The sequence below is a fragment of the Myiozetetes cayanensis genome, unplaced genomic scaffold, assembly GCF_022539395.1.
Source record: "Myiozetetes cayanensis isolate MyiCay16 unplaced genomic scaffold, myiCay2020 scf12, whole genome shotgun sequence".
Taxonomy (NCBI): domain Eukaryota; kingdom Metazoa; phylum Chordata; class Aves; order Passeriformes; family Tyrannidae; genus Myiozetetes; species Myiozetetes cayanensis.
In genome coordinates, this window is record NW_026086826.1 from 26,538,585 (window position 1) to 26,553,047 (window position 14,463).

Below are 14,463 nucleotides of genomic sequence, written 5' to 3' on the forward strand. Positions count from 1 at the left end.
TCTGCAGGGTGATTTCCAAGTTTTCCCCTGCCAACCAGGAGAGACTGATAGGAACAGTAAGTCTAATTTACCACGTGTACATAGTAAACAAAGATGAAAATCTATCTCAAACCACTTTGATCTAAGGGGATCCTAAGCTTCTTCCAATATCTTTGGTAGGCAGGGTGATCTGAACTTCCATTGCATCCTTTCCCATGGTGGCAGACAACTGTAGAAAGGAGATGGGAAGAAAACTACAAAGGTCTGGGAGGGGCTGGAGGCGTGGATGCAGCAGCCCATGTTGCAGAGCTGAGAGGGGACAAATGCGGGTGATACCTGCCGAGACGCCCAGTTTTAATCTTCTCTTGCAGCAGAGACAGGACCTGTGGGTTAAGTGCCTTGGACCTGCCAGAGGAATGAGCTTTTGGGAACTTGGCATCCAGGTGACTTAGGCAGCAATGAAAATCCTGCCCTTATTGTGTAAGTTGTTGCTCCCAGAAAAGTCAGAGGTGCCAAAATCCCAAATCTATACAGGAAAACAAATCATGTCATGGCTCCTGTGTTTCATGCTTTGCTGCTTTTTCCCTCTACATTTTTGCTGGCTTGTGGGCTTGATGCTAAATTAATGAAGAATTGAAACTGTATGTCACTTTTCACTTTTCTGGCGTTATTTAGTAAGTCCCAAATCACAAGGAATAATAAACTGCATACTAATATCCTTTTTTTTTACTTTTTCTTTTAACTCTGTGTTAATTTGGTTATTGGTGCTCAATACTTATTAGCAAGACCGATTCTCCATGGGTTTTTTTACCTGGCTTTGTTAATTTTTCTCCTGGATGTTGCAGGGCCGGGCTCTGCTCCACTGGGCGTGTGACAGAGGACACAAGGAGCTGGTTTCAGTACTGTTACAGCACGCTGCTGATGTCAATATCCAGGTAAGAAAGGAATACGAAGTTGAATGTGATCGATGTGCTACAGAACCTCCTAATCAAATGTTTCACATGAAGCTGAATTCTTCCAAAACTCCACAGCAAGTTTTCTCAGGGTACTTACCACAGAAAAACTGCTCGGCTCTGGTGAGACCCCACTTCCAGCTCTGGGGTCCAGCACAGGACTTGTCCAGGAGAGCCAGTCCAGGAGAGGCCACCAAGATGATCATGGGGATGGAGCACCTCTGCTATGAGGAAAGACTGAGAGAGTTGGGTTTGCTCAGCCTCGAATAGAGAAGGCTTTGGAGTGACCGAACTGGGGCCTTCCAGTACCTGAAGGGAGCCTGCAAGAAAGGTGGAAAGGGACTATTTACAAGAACCTGGAGTGACAAGGGGGAATGACTTCACACTGACAGAGAGTTAGATTAGAGGGTTAGATTAGATACCAGGAAATAATTCCTCCCTGTGAGGGTGTTGAGGCCCTGGCACAGGTTGCCCAGAGAAGCTGTGGCTGCCCCATCCCTGGAAGTGTTCGAGGCCAGGTTGGAGAGGGCTTGGAGCAACCTGGGATAGTGGAAGGTGTCCCTACTTATGGCAGGGGTGTTGGAACAAGATGATTTTTAATGTCCTTTCCAACCCAAATTGTTCTATGATTCTATTATAGGAACATCCAAAAAGGTAGCTTGGGAAAAATACAGAATTTTTAGCCACTACGGTTTGCAGGCCACACGTCTGAGCTTAGCTAGCAGCAGTTTTAGGGTCCCTGAATAGCCCAGGTTTTGTTCTACACTGGTTCAACAACTCCTTTGCAAGTGGTTCCTTCCAGCCAGCCAGCTTGGGTCTGCCTGTGCCCATGAATCAGTGCTCCCAGTTTTGTCAGCTTGGTGTAATTAAGGGCTGACTTGTGTAAATTTGATTGTGTACGGAAATAATTGTCTAATGTTTTTGTGTGAAGCTGTGATTGACTTTTCCTGTGATGGCACTTATTGGCTCTGCTCTACTGCCCACAAATAGCGGTGCTGGTACTTAGACACACGTGAAATTGTTGTAAAAAAAGGTCTGTTTTACCCTTTCCTGGGCAGAGTTGCTGCTGGGATGGTATGAGGAAGGACAGGACTGTGGCAGCTCGTGAGAAACACATGTTCATGCTTAAGTCTCCATGGTTTCAGTTTTAATGGATTTTGTAGGAGTTTTTCCTTACGTAGAAGAGGAGCAGTGAAGCCAGTACGAAGGGGGGCTTTGCATACCCTGTCCATCACCCTTCAGTCAGAGCTAGTGGGTGGTGTATTGGATACATACAGGAACAGCTTTGCATTGAAACTGCAGAGAAGTTGGATCAGCCTGTTCCTTCACCTTGGCGTCCTGGAGATGGTTTTGGATTCTGTCTGAAAAATCTCTTCTCTTTGACACTTTTCTCATTCCTTTGGAGGTGAAGTCTGATTTTTAGAAGAAAAGGCAGAAGGGAGAATCTTCATAATTTTTTTCCCCAAGCATTCATTTTTCTCTTAAATTCTTCTCTTTTTTCTTTTTGATGCATTGCACATATTCTAACCAGATTATTTTTGGCCAGTAACAAAAGGTTAATAATAGCCATAAAAAGAAAATCAATCTTTGATATTTTTTTCCCCGCCGAGGTAATAAAGGAGAATTTTTTGTAAAGGTCTCTGTTTGCACGTGGGTGTGTTCCCAGAGAAAGCAGACACGTTTTTATTCTCAGCCCTATATAAATTGCAAAAAGTAACATTTCAAGACTTTGTGACTTCATGTTTATTTCTTTTTTTTATTATTATTTATTTGTATTTTAACCTTTACCCTGTAAGAATTCTCATCCAAAGCAAGAGCAGGAGGAATTTCAAGATCAACCAGAAGAAAAAGGGAGAGGGAGAAACTCTGGCTTCCTAACAGGCCATAAACACTGCAGCACCTACTATTACACATGACCAAATCAATTAATGTGTAAGCTGTAAAGAACAGTGGGTTAAGTGTGAGGGAATCTCTGGTGACTCGAATCTGTTATTTCAGAGCAATGTGCTCTCAGCAGAAGTTCCCTTCACACCTCTATCCAAGCAAAGTCCACAATTCCCATCCACCCCTCCAGGTCTTCGGGTGTCCTTCTGTCTCGTTCAGTTTTGCAGCAGCACCTGTGTGCAGGCAGCATGAGAGATCAAGAATAAATTAGGGATTAGGAGGGTTATGAGCAGGTAGTGAAGGAGAGAAATGTTATAGACCAATTTTTTTTTAATTGCCTGTGTTTTAGTATACTTCTAAAAAGTTAGTCAAACAGTGTGACAGATTTATGCTCTCTTCCATTACCTTTTTAATAAATGTTCTTCCATCTTGGCTCTCTTGGAGTGTGCTAAAGGATTTAGCTGCCCTAAGCAAACAGTGACAGTGGTGCTCTGATAGGTGACCCGGAGCAAGTCAAAACAGTTCACTGTGCCAGTAGATGTACCTTAATACCTTTTTGCTGCCTTATTTTTAGTTACCTTTGTATTATCTATTGTCAGAGTACTGCAGTCTCTGGATCAAGAGGGCCTGCAAGTGTCAACTTATTACTCTTTATTGATAAACAGACAGATTGGAAGCAGGAGGAGAGGTCTCCTCATTCCTGTAGTGTGCTCAAAACCACTTTAATTCTGGAAATAACCCCACGTCCCAAGATTGCAGTGGTCCAGCCCCTGTGCTTTTTGTTTTTCAGCAGTGCTGCTGCAGTTTCCAAAGGGTGGTTCACTAATGTCACTGAAAAGCTGCAGCCATTGAATTCTCTGGTTGTTCATAATTAGCTCTAATAGCATGTTTGAAGAGAGGTGGTAAAGCAATTGCCATGGGCGAGGGGATACAGAAAGGCAACAGGCTGCTCTGCTTTGTTGGAAAGGGGCATTTGTGTAATTGAATTACCTAAATCTTCAGAGCCAGAGGCCATGTCAAAGTGGGTGGTGGGATGGTATTTTGGAGCTGAGTCTGCAAACAGCCTTCTTCTATTGGAAATGTTTGCCTTAAATGGGGTATATTCATAACATAGCAGTTATGAAGGAGCTCAGCAACATGATTGTAATTTTCATTTCTAGCTTTAAAACACATGAAGACACAAGTTTTCCTTGCAGAGGATGAGCAAAACTGGAACACCTTTTTCCCCTAAAGAGAGAGTTTTTCCTTGCAGTGTTTTCTCTGGCCTTGGGAAGGAGATTTTCTGAGGTAAAGGGAAGCACTGAATGCCATCTGTGCAAAGTTGTACCCCAGCAGCTGGGCCATGGCATCCTTGGCATTCCCTGTGCCAGGAGGAGCAAGCTGGCCTGGTTTGTCTTTATTTTATAGCATCATGGAACGGTTTGGGTTGGAAGTGACCTTAAAGATCATCTGTTTATCCTCAGTTTTCTCTGGTGCTGCAGTGCCATTGCAGAGGAGACAGCAGAAGTCTCCTGGGTGTGAGGTGCTGCTCAACCAGCTTTCAAGGAAGGTCCTTTAGTGTGTCTGAGGGGACACTGAGGCACAGTGTGCTGCTTCACTGCTCTTAGGTGGAAGGGTCCTCTTGGGGCATGGTCTAAGCCTGGACAACTCCTGCAAGAGCAAGACGGGTGAAGGGGCTCAAAAAGGAGAGTTCTGTGCCCTGGTGGCAAGGCCCCACATGATTGCTCATCCTATGCAGGGTATAGAGGATGTCTGTATATCTATATATATATAAATATATATATATATCTAGTGCAGGTATACAAACTGCTAGTAGAGGTTTAGGAAAGATGAAGAACATCATGGTACAATAATTGTCCAGTGAGAGAGAGAAGGACAAATAGCATCTCCCACTTGTAATGTCAAAACAGTAGACCACAGACTCTCCTCCTGGACTTGCTGTGGCTGTGCTTTGTTCCATTTGTGGGTACTCCTTACTCCAAAATAATAATCCATGTGTTCCAGGTGTGTCTTTGGGAATGCACAGGAAACTGTCCTGGAGGGGTTGCCACAGCTGAGCTTACTCTGATAAAGCTTTTCAAGCCTATCTGGCCATGTAAACGAGTCTTAAATACTTGTAATTGTAAGTGGAACTGTATCACTTGACACACAGGATAATTAAAGGCTGTGTACATATCTATATGCTAGAGTAGCTGAGTTAACATTGTATCTAAATGTTTTATGATTTTTAAACTGCATCATTGTGCAGTTATCAATGTTATGGTAATCATTTTCTGTGCTTTCAGGTTTTTTCTGAAAGGATGAAAAAGGCTATAACTGATGTTCAGTTTCTATTTGCTGACTTTTCACTTTCCTAGTAAAGGTGCAGAGCACTGCACTGAGACTTTAAACCTCTTGCCAGCAAGTTCCCAGTGGTCATCCATGGACCCTCAGGGGTTTGAGAGGGAAACTTGAGACCAAAGCTGAAAATCATCAGCAGTAATTTTGATGAAAAGCATCTAGTGTCTGTGCTGTCTGCAGAGAGCACTGGTGGATTTTTGGTGACAGTGTTGGATTTTTATCTTGTACCAATTCATGCCAGGATACCCAGTCATATTTATGCACTGAAGTGATGCTTGTCGTCATATTTTGAGTTAGATGGATTTTTTTCTTTTTGTTTGTTTGTTTGTTTGTTTTCTATAAGACAAAAAAAGCAGGAGGAGCATGGTTGTCTCCCCAGGCTGTCTCTTTTCCCACTTCCCTGGCAGACACCTCTAGGAAGACAGCAGCTTCCTTCCTCAGTTTGCAGCTAAGACGCTGTTGAGTCAGAGGGGGAACATGGAGCACATATCCCTTATAATACCTTCACTCACATCCTCATCAGGGATTAAAAAAAAATGAAAAAAACCTTTTCAAATGAAGACAATACAAACATAATAAGTGGCAGGGAGGGTTCATCTCCCTCATGACTCAGTCCCTCTCAAACAACATTATTATTGACTGGCCTATTGGTTGCCAAAAAGGAAAATCAATTGTACCAGAAGTAGTTGCTGGGCCACAGATCACGGTACTAACCCAGCAGAGACAGGTTGATTTTTATCAACTATCCAAAGACTAATTTCCACCATTAGCTAAAGATGAAATAGAAATTATGGATATGTTGAAGACTGCTAAAATTGGTGGTCTTTTGGTTTTGGTTTATTTGTATGTTTTTACTGTTTTCCTACCTGACCTCTAAAGGGATTGTGTCTGAATAGGATAAAAAGGAGCAAGGAATAGTCAGGCTTTCTTACCTGTTTTTTGTTCTTTTCAGCCTTGTTCATTTGGATTTCACAGTACAAATACAAACTGCTTCGGTCTTTGCACTGGGAGTTGGGTTTTGGAGGCATTGCATAGACATTTAAAAATTATGCTACTCTCAGCAAAGGTGTGTCCCTTCCCTGCCTCCTGCACTGAATATGCATCATGCCCTCATGTTTCTGTGTCTGTAGGGATATGAGGAATTTGGTGTGAGCATCTCCACTGTTCTGACTAAGGACCAAAGGCCACAGACAGTATCTACACACCTTTGCCCTCCCAGTGATGTGGGGGTGTGTCCATGCAGCCTACCACCCTTGCTGCGAGCTGGCGGGTGCAAACACCTTGTGGGTAGGATGCCAGCTGCCAAAAGACTCTGCTGTTAGGACCATTCCCTAAACCTGGCTGAGATTAAAAAGGAAAATGTCTGAGCCTTGTGCCCTTGCAGTTAATGTCCCTATTATCCATTTTCCCCCAAAATATACTGAAAGCCTGGCTCATCAAGCCAGGAGGGGCCCAATCCTGTGTCTGATATTGCTGCAGAGGGTTTGGTGTAGTTACGCTCTCAGCAAGCAGAGGATGTCGCAAGTACTGCTGAGCTGACCATTGTGTGGTAGGGAGGTACTGTGGCAAATGAATAAAAACACCAAACAAAGATGAAAAGCAAAGCTATAAGAGCAGATTTATTAACCACGGAAGTGTCTTTTTTCCCTTCACCATCCCTTGTCCTGATCCCTGTCTCCATGTTTCCATGTCAGCTTTGTCAGGCAGATCTCCGAAGACTCTGCAGGCTGTACCCTTCAGTCTTGACTCTGTTGCCAATGGGTATGAAAGCCATTAGCCAAAAGAAAGGAGAGATCTGCTTAGTGACAGAGGGTAGCATTCTACATTAAAGCATTGACATGGTGCCAGTCACACAGTTATTACAAGTGGCACAGCTCCATGTCTCTCCTGCGGGTCTCTCTGTGGAATGTAGATTGGCAGCAGGTTGAATGTTAAATGGTCACCAGTCAGCAGATGCTGATTTTACCTACTGGGAGAAAAGTCCCTTTCAGCAGAGACATTTGCAAAATATTTTCAGCTCTAAATACATGCTGGGAAAAGCAGAGATTTATCCCCTGGTTTGCTCCTCAGCTTCTGAAGACACCTTAAGCCTCATCAACACAAACTGTAGGTTGTACAGATGATGAGATGTTCCCTTCAGCTTGTGCAGGCTGGGCTTTTTTGCATTGTTCCTTCCCATCTTCAAGCTTGATGTGTCCAGTCTTTGTTTCTTTTGCTCCCTGTAGGCTTATGAATCATTACATCACTGCTGGTGCAGCAGAGCAGTTGGCACCCTTACCCAGGCAGCACATGTGCAGTGTTGCCTGCAAAGCAGGCTTGCCAGCCAGGAATGCTGCTGCAGGCTCCTATGTTGTACAAAACCAGGGGTGGAAAGTGAAATCCAAGAGCTGGTCCTGAAAAACTCAGCAGTGGTCTTTGCTGCTTTACCCTCAAAATCCAAAGCTCCTTTCAGGGGAATCAAAACACAGGGTTTAAAGCCGGGACTGAGGACAGCAGCATGTTTTAGGGGCTTGCTGTGGGACTGTGTGGCTTGTGGGCATCACCCTGTACTGAGGGCTGCGCTGTGCAGAGGGAGGCATATCCCATGGCCAGTACTGGTGCAGGAGTGCAGTCTGGCAGAAGGCACATAGTTTTAGCTCAAAGAGCATGAACCACCCTCTGCATCAGAGAGCTTTGTGCCTGTTTCCATTCCTGAACAGCACAGCTCTTTTGTGGTACGATCTCTGCTAATGCTCACAGTAGACAGATACCAGCAGCAGCAGTGAGCTTTGGGGTCAGTGCAGGTGGCACCATGGTGCACTTATGTGTTCTGCTGCAAAGGGGAAACTCCCTACTGTCTTCATGTGTCCTTGCAGAGGCAGAAAAGAGCCTTACCTTGAATGCCTCCCTGCAAGGGCAGGGGATGATCCTATGCCCCTCGGTCTTGGGGTCATCTTTGAAATAAGCACGTGTTAAAACACCTGTAATTCCTAAAGTCGTTGGAAATGCTTTAATCCCTCATTAAGGTGTTTGGTTAACTGCACAAACAGGATACCACTGGCAGCCAAACTAGTTCTTCAGGTGAGCACATAACCCTAGGAATGGTCTCTAATCACCCTAGGAATGGTCTCTAGCCTTGCTTTATTTCCTATGGCCTTGATGTCACCTCTCCCTGCCAATTAGCTCCTCTTCACTCAAGAGAGATGGTTCCTAGAACATGATCTTTGAGTTCAGCCCCTTAGAAAAGCTTTCCCTGCTTTGAAAGAGTTAAATTCTGCTACTCACCTTCTCCCTGAGGACATTTGGATTTTAGAAAGCCTGGCTTTACTTTCCAAATGGAATTTTGTATTCATCTATTGTCAACAGTTGTCTCTTCTGGTTTCCTCTAAAAACCCTCAAAACTAAACAAACCCCACCACCACAACAAAAACCTACAAAAAACCAGTTCCAGTTGCATCATTGGGGCATCTGGAATTTGCAGTCTTTGGTGCAAAGTACTTTTCTTTTTAGTTTTCCTAAGTAAGATTTTTCTAATGATCTAGATGTTGGAGCAATAACTCTTTATGCTTACTTTGGTTATATCTTGAGTAAGATTTTTAGTGATTATAGCTGTCTCTTGGTTCCATGGATCGTAAGTTGCAAAATGACACTGAAAATGGAAAGCTAATTTAGGATGCTTCTGTCTCTCAGCTTGTACATGTTAGTTCAGCATCCATGAGAAGGGTGTCAGTACACAAGAGTTTCTAGCTTGGCATTGTGTCTCCAGTGGCAGGGAAGAGTGAATGCTTAGGAGACAGAGTAAGGTGAGGATACAGTGATAATTTCATGTATTTTCCCAGAGTCTGTGGCTTGGAGGCTTCCAGAACTGTTGGTATTATCTTTGCACTTCTGGATTTTTCATTGATAAATTTCTCTCATCCTTCTTTGGATTCCCAACCTTTTATGCCAGTGGGAGTTGTGTAGTTTAACTGTGCATTTGCTTTGCACTTGCCACAATCTCTCCATGTGAGAACCCATCGTTCTTGTGTAGTGAGAAATAGTAATTGTTCCCCCAGTTACCTTCTCCATCCTGCTTTTGACTTTATGGGTCTCCTTGATTCCCCTTGATCACTTCTTTTTCAGGCTGAGGAGTTTCATCTCTTTAATCCTACCCCATTTGGAAGCTACTCAGTAACTTTGCTCCTTGTCATTCTTTGAGTCATTTCCAGTTCTTCCCTATTTCCATTCAGATGAAGGGAGCAGCACTTCTACCAATACCCAAGCTGTAAGTGCAATCTGAGCTTTAATGAGGCAATATAATGAGGTTTTCTTATTTCCTCTTCTTTTTTTCCCCTCAAAATGCCTCCATTTTGTTTGGCTTTTATTAACTACCACTGAATACTGAGCTGGTGTTATAGAGCTGTCTATAGTAACTCGTGCTCTGTTTCCACAGAGGGAATAGCTAGTTCAGAGCCCATCACTCTGGATTTAGACTGAAGATTGTTTTTTCTCATGTGCATTACTTGGTGTTTATCAGCACTGAATTTCATCTGCAGGTTTTTCACCCTGTCACCATGAGATCCTTTTGTAGCATCTTACAGCCAGCTTCTGGTTTAACAGACTTGGATGCTTCACACTCAGCCTGCTTCCCTTGTTCACTTGCATGGTTGAACAACCCAAGTGTAACACGTGCGAGAACTCCAAAGGAAACTTCGTCTCCACCAATATGATGTCGGAAGCTTCAAACTTTATTAGCCATCACACAGATTTTTATGCAGTCTAATAATTATAATATATTTTACTATTTCACACATCATTGGATACACACTTAAAACATATTTAACTATTTTAATAGCTATTGGTTACACATTTAAAACACACATTGTTCACACGATTATTATTGGCTAGTTAACATATCTTATTTTCTAAATTCTTCTCCTTCTAAATCTAACTACAACGCTTCTATTCCCATGCCTCCTGGCAGGTTCAGCTTAAACTCCCTTCTGCAAGTGTTGTTTTTCTCATCCCTGCAGATGTCCAGTCTTTGTCATGTTCTCAAAACACTTAGTCCTTGAGACTCCTCAGATTCCCATCAGCTGTTTTACTCCTGCCTTAACCCAAAAGGTTTCTAATTCTCCTACACCCAAGCTCTTGCAACAAGTCCCTCAAAGGCTCCAGTAATCACCAGTAATTGTGCAAGCTGGTCATTTAGTCCTGTTCAATCTCTACTTTTGTTATCAGTTCTCAAGAAGTGCAAAGACCTTCCCTCTTGCTCTATGACATCATCATTTAATAGCCTTTGGTGAGATGGTGTGTCCAAAGGCTTTTGGAGATCCATGTGGACAGGCATCCCCACAGCAGAACTCTTGGTAGTGCTTGCCTGCACCGGGAAGCAAAGGCTGGTGCCATCCTCCCTCTGCCTGTCACAGAAAAACTATTCAGTTGCTCCCTTTTGCAACAAAACAAGTAAATTCTATACTTCAATAACCTTCAAGTTTATCTAACAGGCCAATAAACTGTCACAACTTAGACATTCCAAGTTGAAATGGGTCTTCCACTCTCTTTTGACAAGGCTCAGCTTTACTGGAATAAAGGTTTCTTATAAAACAAAGGCCTGAACTTACACAAAGGTGCGTTGAAGTTGTCTGTGGTGTTTGTTCTCACATTAGGAGTTGTCTGCAAGCTGGGTACCAGTATTGGAGGCCCTGGTAAACTTGCATCATCCAAATTTGTTTCTTCTGTTCCAGCCAATTAAACATTAAAATGAGCATGACAAATAAGTGTTCCTTTATGGGTCAGTAGCTCCGTAGTATGGCTGTGACATGGCTGGCTGAGACAATCCATTTCATACAGGCCTGGGCAACCCAACATCTTTGGGTATGTAATTGCTTTTGTAGAGAAAGAGAAGCAATAAGGATAATGTAGCCATCAGGCCCTGACTCACTAGTTTGGAAACTTCCCCTTGCCAGTCAAATTCCTTTGGTATTCAACCCGTTTTAGGCTCGTTACAAAGGCATTATGGTGATGTCAGAAAATGTCCTGATGGATATAGGCATTTTCTCGAGTGTTAGATGTTACCTTCTGGAAGACACTTGGTTTTGTCCACCAGCCAATAAACTATCTGTACAGAGAGCCCTCAGCGCACTATGCATGGCAACAGACAGGCTTGTCTTGTCCCTCTCTCCCTTCCCCCTCCCCTATTAAATATATTTTTTTCTCAGCGCTATTAGATTATTAAATGCTTAATGACTATTCCATTCCTGCTAACTATACTTTTGATGAGCTGCAGTAATAAAACTTTGTAACGGCAAAGCGTGTGTCTGGTTCCTTTATAGGAAGGGCACATTTGGGGAGCTGAAGTAATGGGGGATAAAACTCAATTAATGAATAGAAATAAAAAGAAGTAAATGAGGTAATCAAACTCAGAGAAATTAGTATTGGCAGGCCCTGAATGATGCTCTTGGATGAACAATCTTTCAAAATCCTTCCTTGAATGCTGCTGCTGTCTCTTTATTTATTATTAAAATAACATGATCCATGAGGCGCTCGGGGTGACTCCCAGCCTAGCTAATTCTAATTAATCCAGTCAGGGAGAGCAGCAGGGTAAGTGGAGCAGTCTATCGGATTGAAATTCATAACTTAATTGAGGTCAAAGTCCCGGGTTGGGAGAACAAAAGTCTTTCACTGGGACCAGGCAGATCAATAGCAATAAATATCTGGCTTGGATGCAAGTAGCTTATAGTGACGGATTATCTGACACTGGCCAGAGGTCTTGGTCTTGTTCAGGGCAAAGTCCTATGGCATCTACAGTGTAGTATGACTTTTGCCAGTATTCCCTACAAAACCCTGAAGAACCCTTAAGGAGGGTTCTTGGGAGCCACAGGAGAGGGATGTCCATAGAGAAGTCCATGTGAGTCATGCTGAAATTTGGATTTGGTTTCTCAAGGTGTGAGTGTCTCATCAGTAGCACAAGGGCAAGTGTCACATTATGGCTGATGGAGGCTGGAGGAAGTTGCTCAGGCTTACAGGAACTTGGAGCGAAATCATATCTTGTCCAGAGAAAGACCTTTAAGACCGGGTCTGAGCAGTGGATTGATGGGCTTTGTGCCAAGTCTGTATTTATAATGTATTTACATAAGAGGAAAGAGGAAAGTTGGAAGAGGGAAGTGTAAATAATCATTAAGGTAGGTTTGTAGTGTGAGAGAAACCAGCAGAGGCAGATGTAGTGTTGCCTGTTCTTCAGAAAAGCAGCCAGTGGCTCTGCTCTGACCTCCAGAATGTTGTGTTCAAAGGGATTTGCATGTGCTAATGATGGCTGGTTTCCCAATCACAGCATAGCTTTGGATGTTGACTGCAACACTGATCCCTGAACTCCCAAGCCAGGGAATAAGCGTGAGGTCCTGGCCTGGGATCTGTGGCATTGCACTGTGCACAAAACCTTCCCTGGGAGTGGGCACTGAAATATTCATCGGTACCAGCGACTGAAGAAGCTTCTCTGAACTCTTAAATAAGCAGGTACTTCAGCTGGAGTTCGGTATTAAAATGCAATCTTCACCCAGCCTGTTATTAATGCAATGTTTATGCAGATTTGACTGTTCTGCTTGTATCCTCTTTGCAGAGGACAAATACTGCTGTGGTCAGCATTCGATACATCCCTGATGAATGTTGTTCTGCCAATGCACTTCAACACAGCTTGGAAGAGAGATGGAAACCGCAGCTTGAGACAGCCTTAGTTTGACATACCTGCTCCTCCCATTAACACTGCATAAGTCTAAAGCATCTGTTCATGTCCAGCTTGCCAAAATTGTTCAAAAGATCTCTTCAGTTCCACAGTTCAGATTAGAGGTGTAGGGCAAACGCCTTAGCTGGTCAGGTGTCAGGTTTTAACGTGATGAGCAACTGTTGGTATTTCTGTGCGTATAAATGGTACTAATGGTGCTTCCGTACCCTCACACCCTTTTGAAACTGCCTCTGGAAAACACCTCTTGTTTTCCACCTGCTAAATATGGTCAGAAAACAGTGAGCAAGGCAGCTATTCAGTTTGTATGTGCGTGTGTGTATGTATATATATACATATATATATGCACTTGCTTTTGCTGTATACTACTTTTACTATATACTGATTGCTATTCTACTATTTATTGCTTTCCTTATTCATGTCTCATCCATTGCACAACTCAACCTCCTCCTTTTAAGTTGTTGGCTTCACTCTCTAGGTTTCTGTTGTGTTGTTGGTGCACTCCTGCTTCATTCCTGCCCAGCCTAGACAAGAGCAAATCAGTTCCTGAGGCTGTTAAACAGTGCAAACAAAAACTGCATAGGCAACTGTCATCAGGGGAAGAGTGGGGTTGAGTGATTTATTTTGTTATATATAAAAACTAGCAGAAAAATCCAAGTGCTGAACAATTTCACCACTTAACACTGAGATGTTTGTGAGCAGCACATGTCCTGAATGTACAGACCTTTAATGTGGGTATTTTCCTTTAGCTTGAGTGATGGCTCTGCTAAGGTTTAGGAGAAAAATAAATTAGCATATGAATGTTACCATTTTTTCCTCTTCACAGAGCCAGACCTCCTGTTTGAAATTTTCAAAACCAGCAACTGGTACCTTTAAAGTACTTTGGCTAAACTTCAGATTCCCCCCACCTGGGAGTGGTGGTATAGCCATAAAATTAAGAAGTAGGTTAGTTTTATTCATTAGTGAGAGAATTTCCTTTTTTTTTTCAGCTGAGAGGAATAACAGGATCTGTCCATTCAAAGCTGGGTTACCAAGTTACGTTTAGAATGCCTATGGATTCAGTGAGGAAATTCCCCTTATAGCTCCTCTCAGAATTAAGTTCAGGTTTCTAATTGTCCAGTTTTGCTACAGAATCCTGGTGTGACCTTGAACAAGTCACTTGATTTCTTTCTGCCGTGGTTTCCCATTTAGGAAATGGTGGGGCAAATAATCGTTTTTTATCTCATGGATATAACAAGATTATAAAAATATGGTACTTTTAAGAACCTCAGAAAACTGATAAAATGAAATTAAACAGATCTTGCAGTCCAGATAAAAGGAGATGAAACAAGCATGAAACTATTAGTGAAAGAAATGTTTCTTTATCTTCTACAAATAAAAATGCAAAGTGATTAAGTGGGTCTTTTCTAGCTATTAGCAATAGCAACTCTAGCCAGCTGACTTCTGCCACCCTTGTAAATGAATTTGCAGGGTACAGTCCTGAATTTAGTATGCCTACAATAAATACCCCTAAAAAAGTTGTCACCTTCTCTGATGCACGATATTACTGCCACCATAGTACTGCAATTACTTGCCCTGCATATAAAAAGTGGCTGCTCTAAAGGAGATGTT

General features: G+C 42.8%; 1 protein-coding gene across 2 annotated transcripts in view; it reads left to right on the top strand.

Annotated features, from left to right (window-relative positions):
* ACBD6 (acyl-CoA binding domain containing 6) overlaps nt 1–14,463 on the top strand; it is an 84,181-nt gene that overhangs the window by 41,620 nt on the left and 28,098 nt on the right. For both annotated transcript variants that reach the window (XM_050306849.1, XM_050306850.1), the window contains exon 6: nt 825–914. In XM_050306849.1, coding sequence (XP_050162806.1) covers nt 825–914 — 90 coding nt within the window. The remainder of the gene's footprint in view (nt 1–824; nt 915–14,463) is intronic.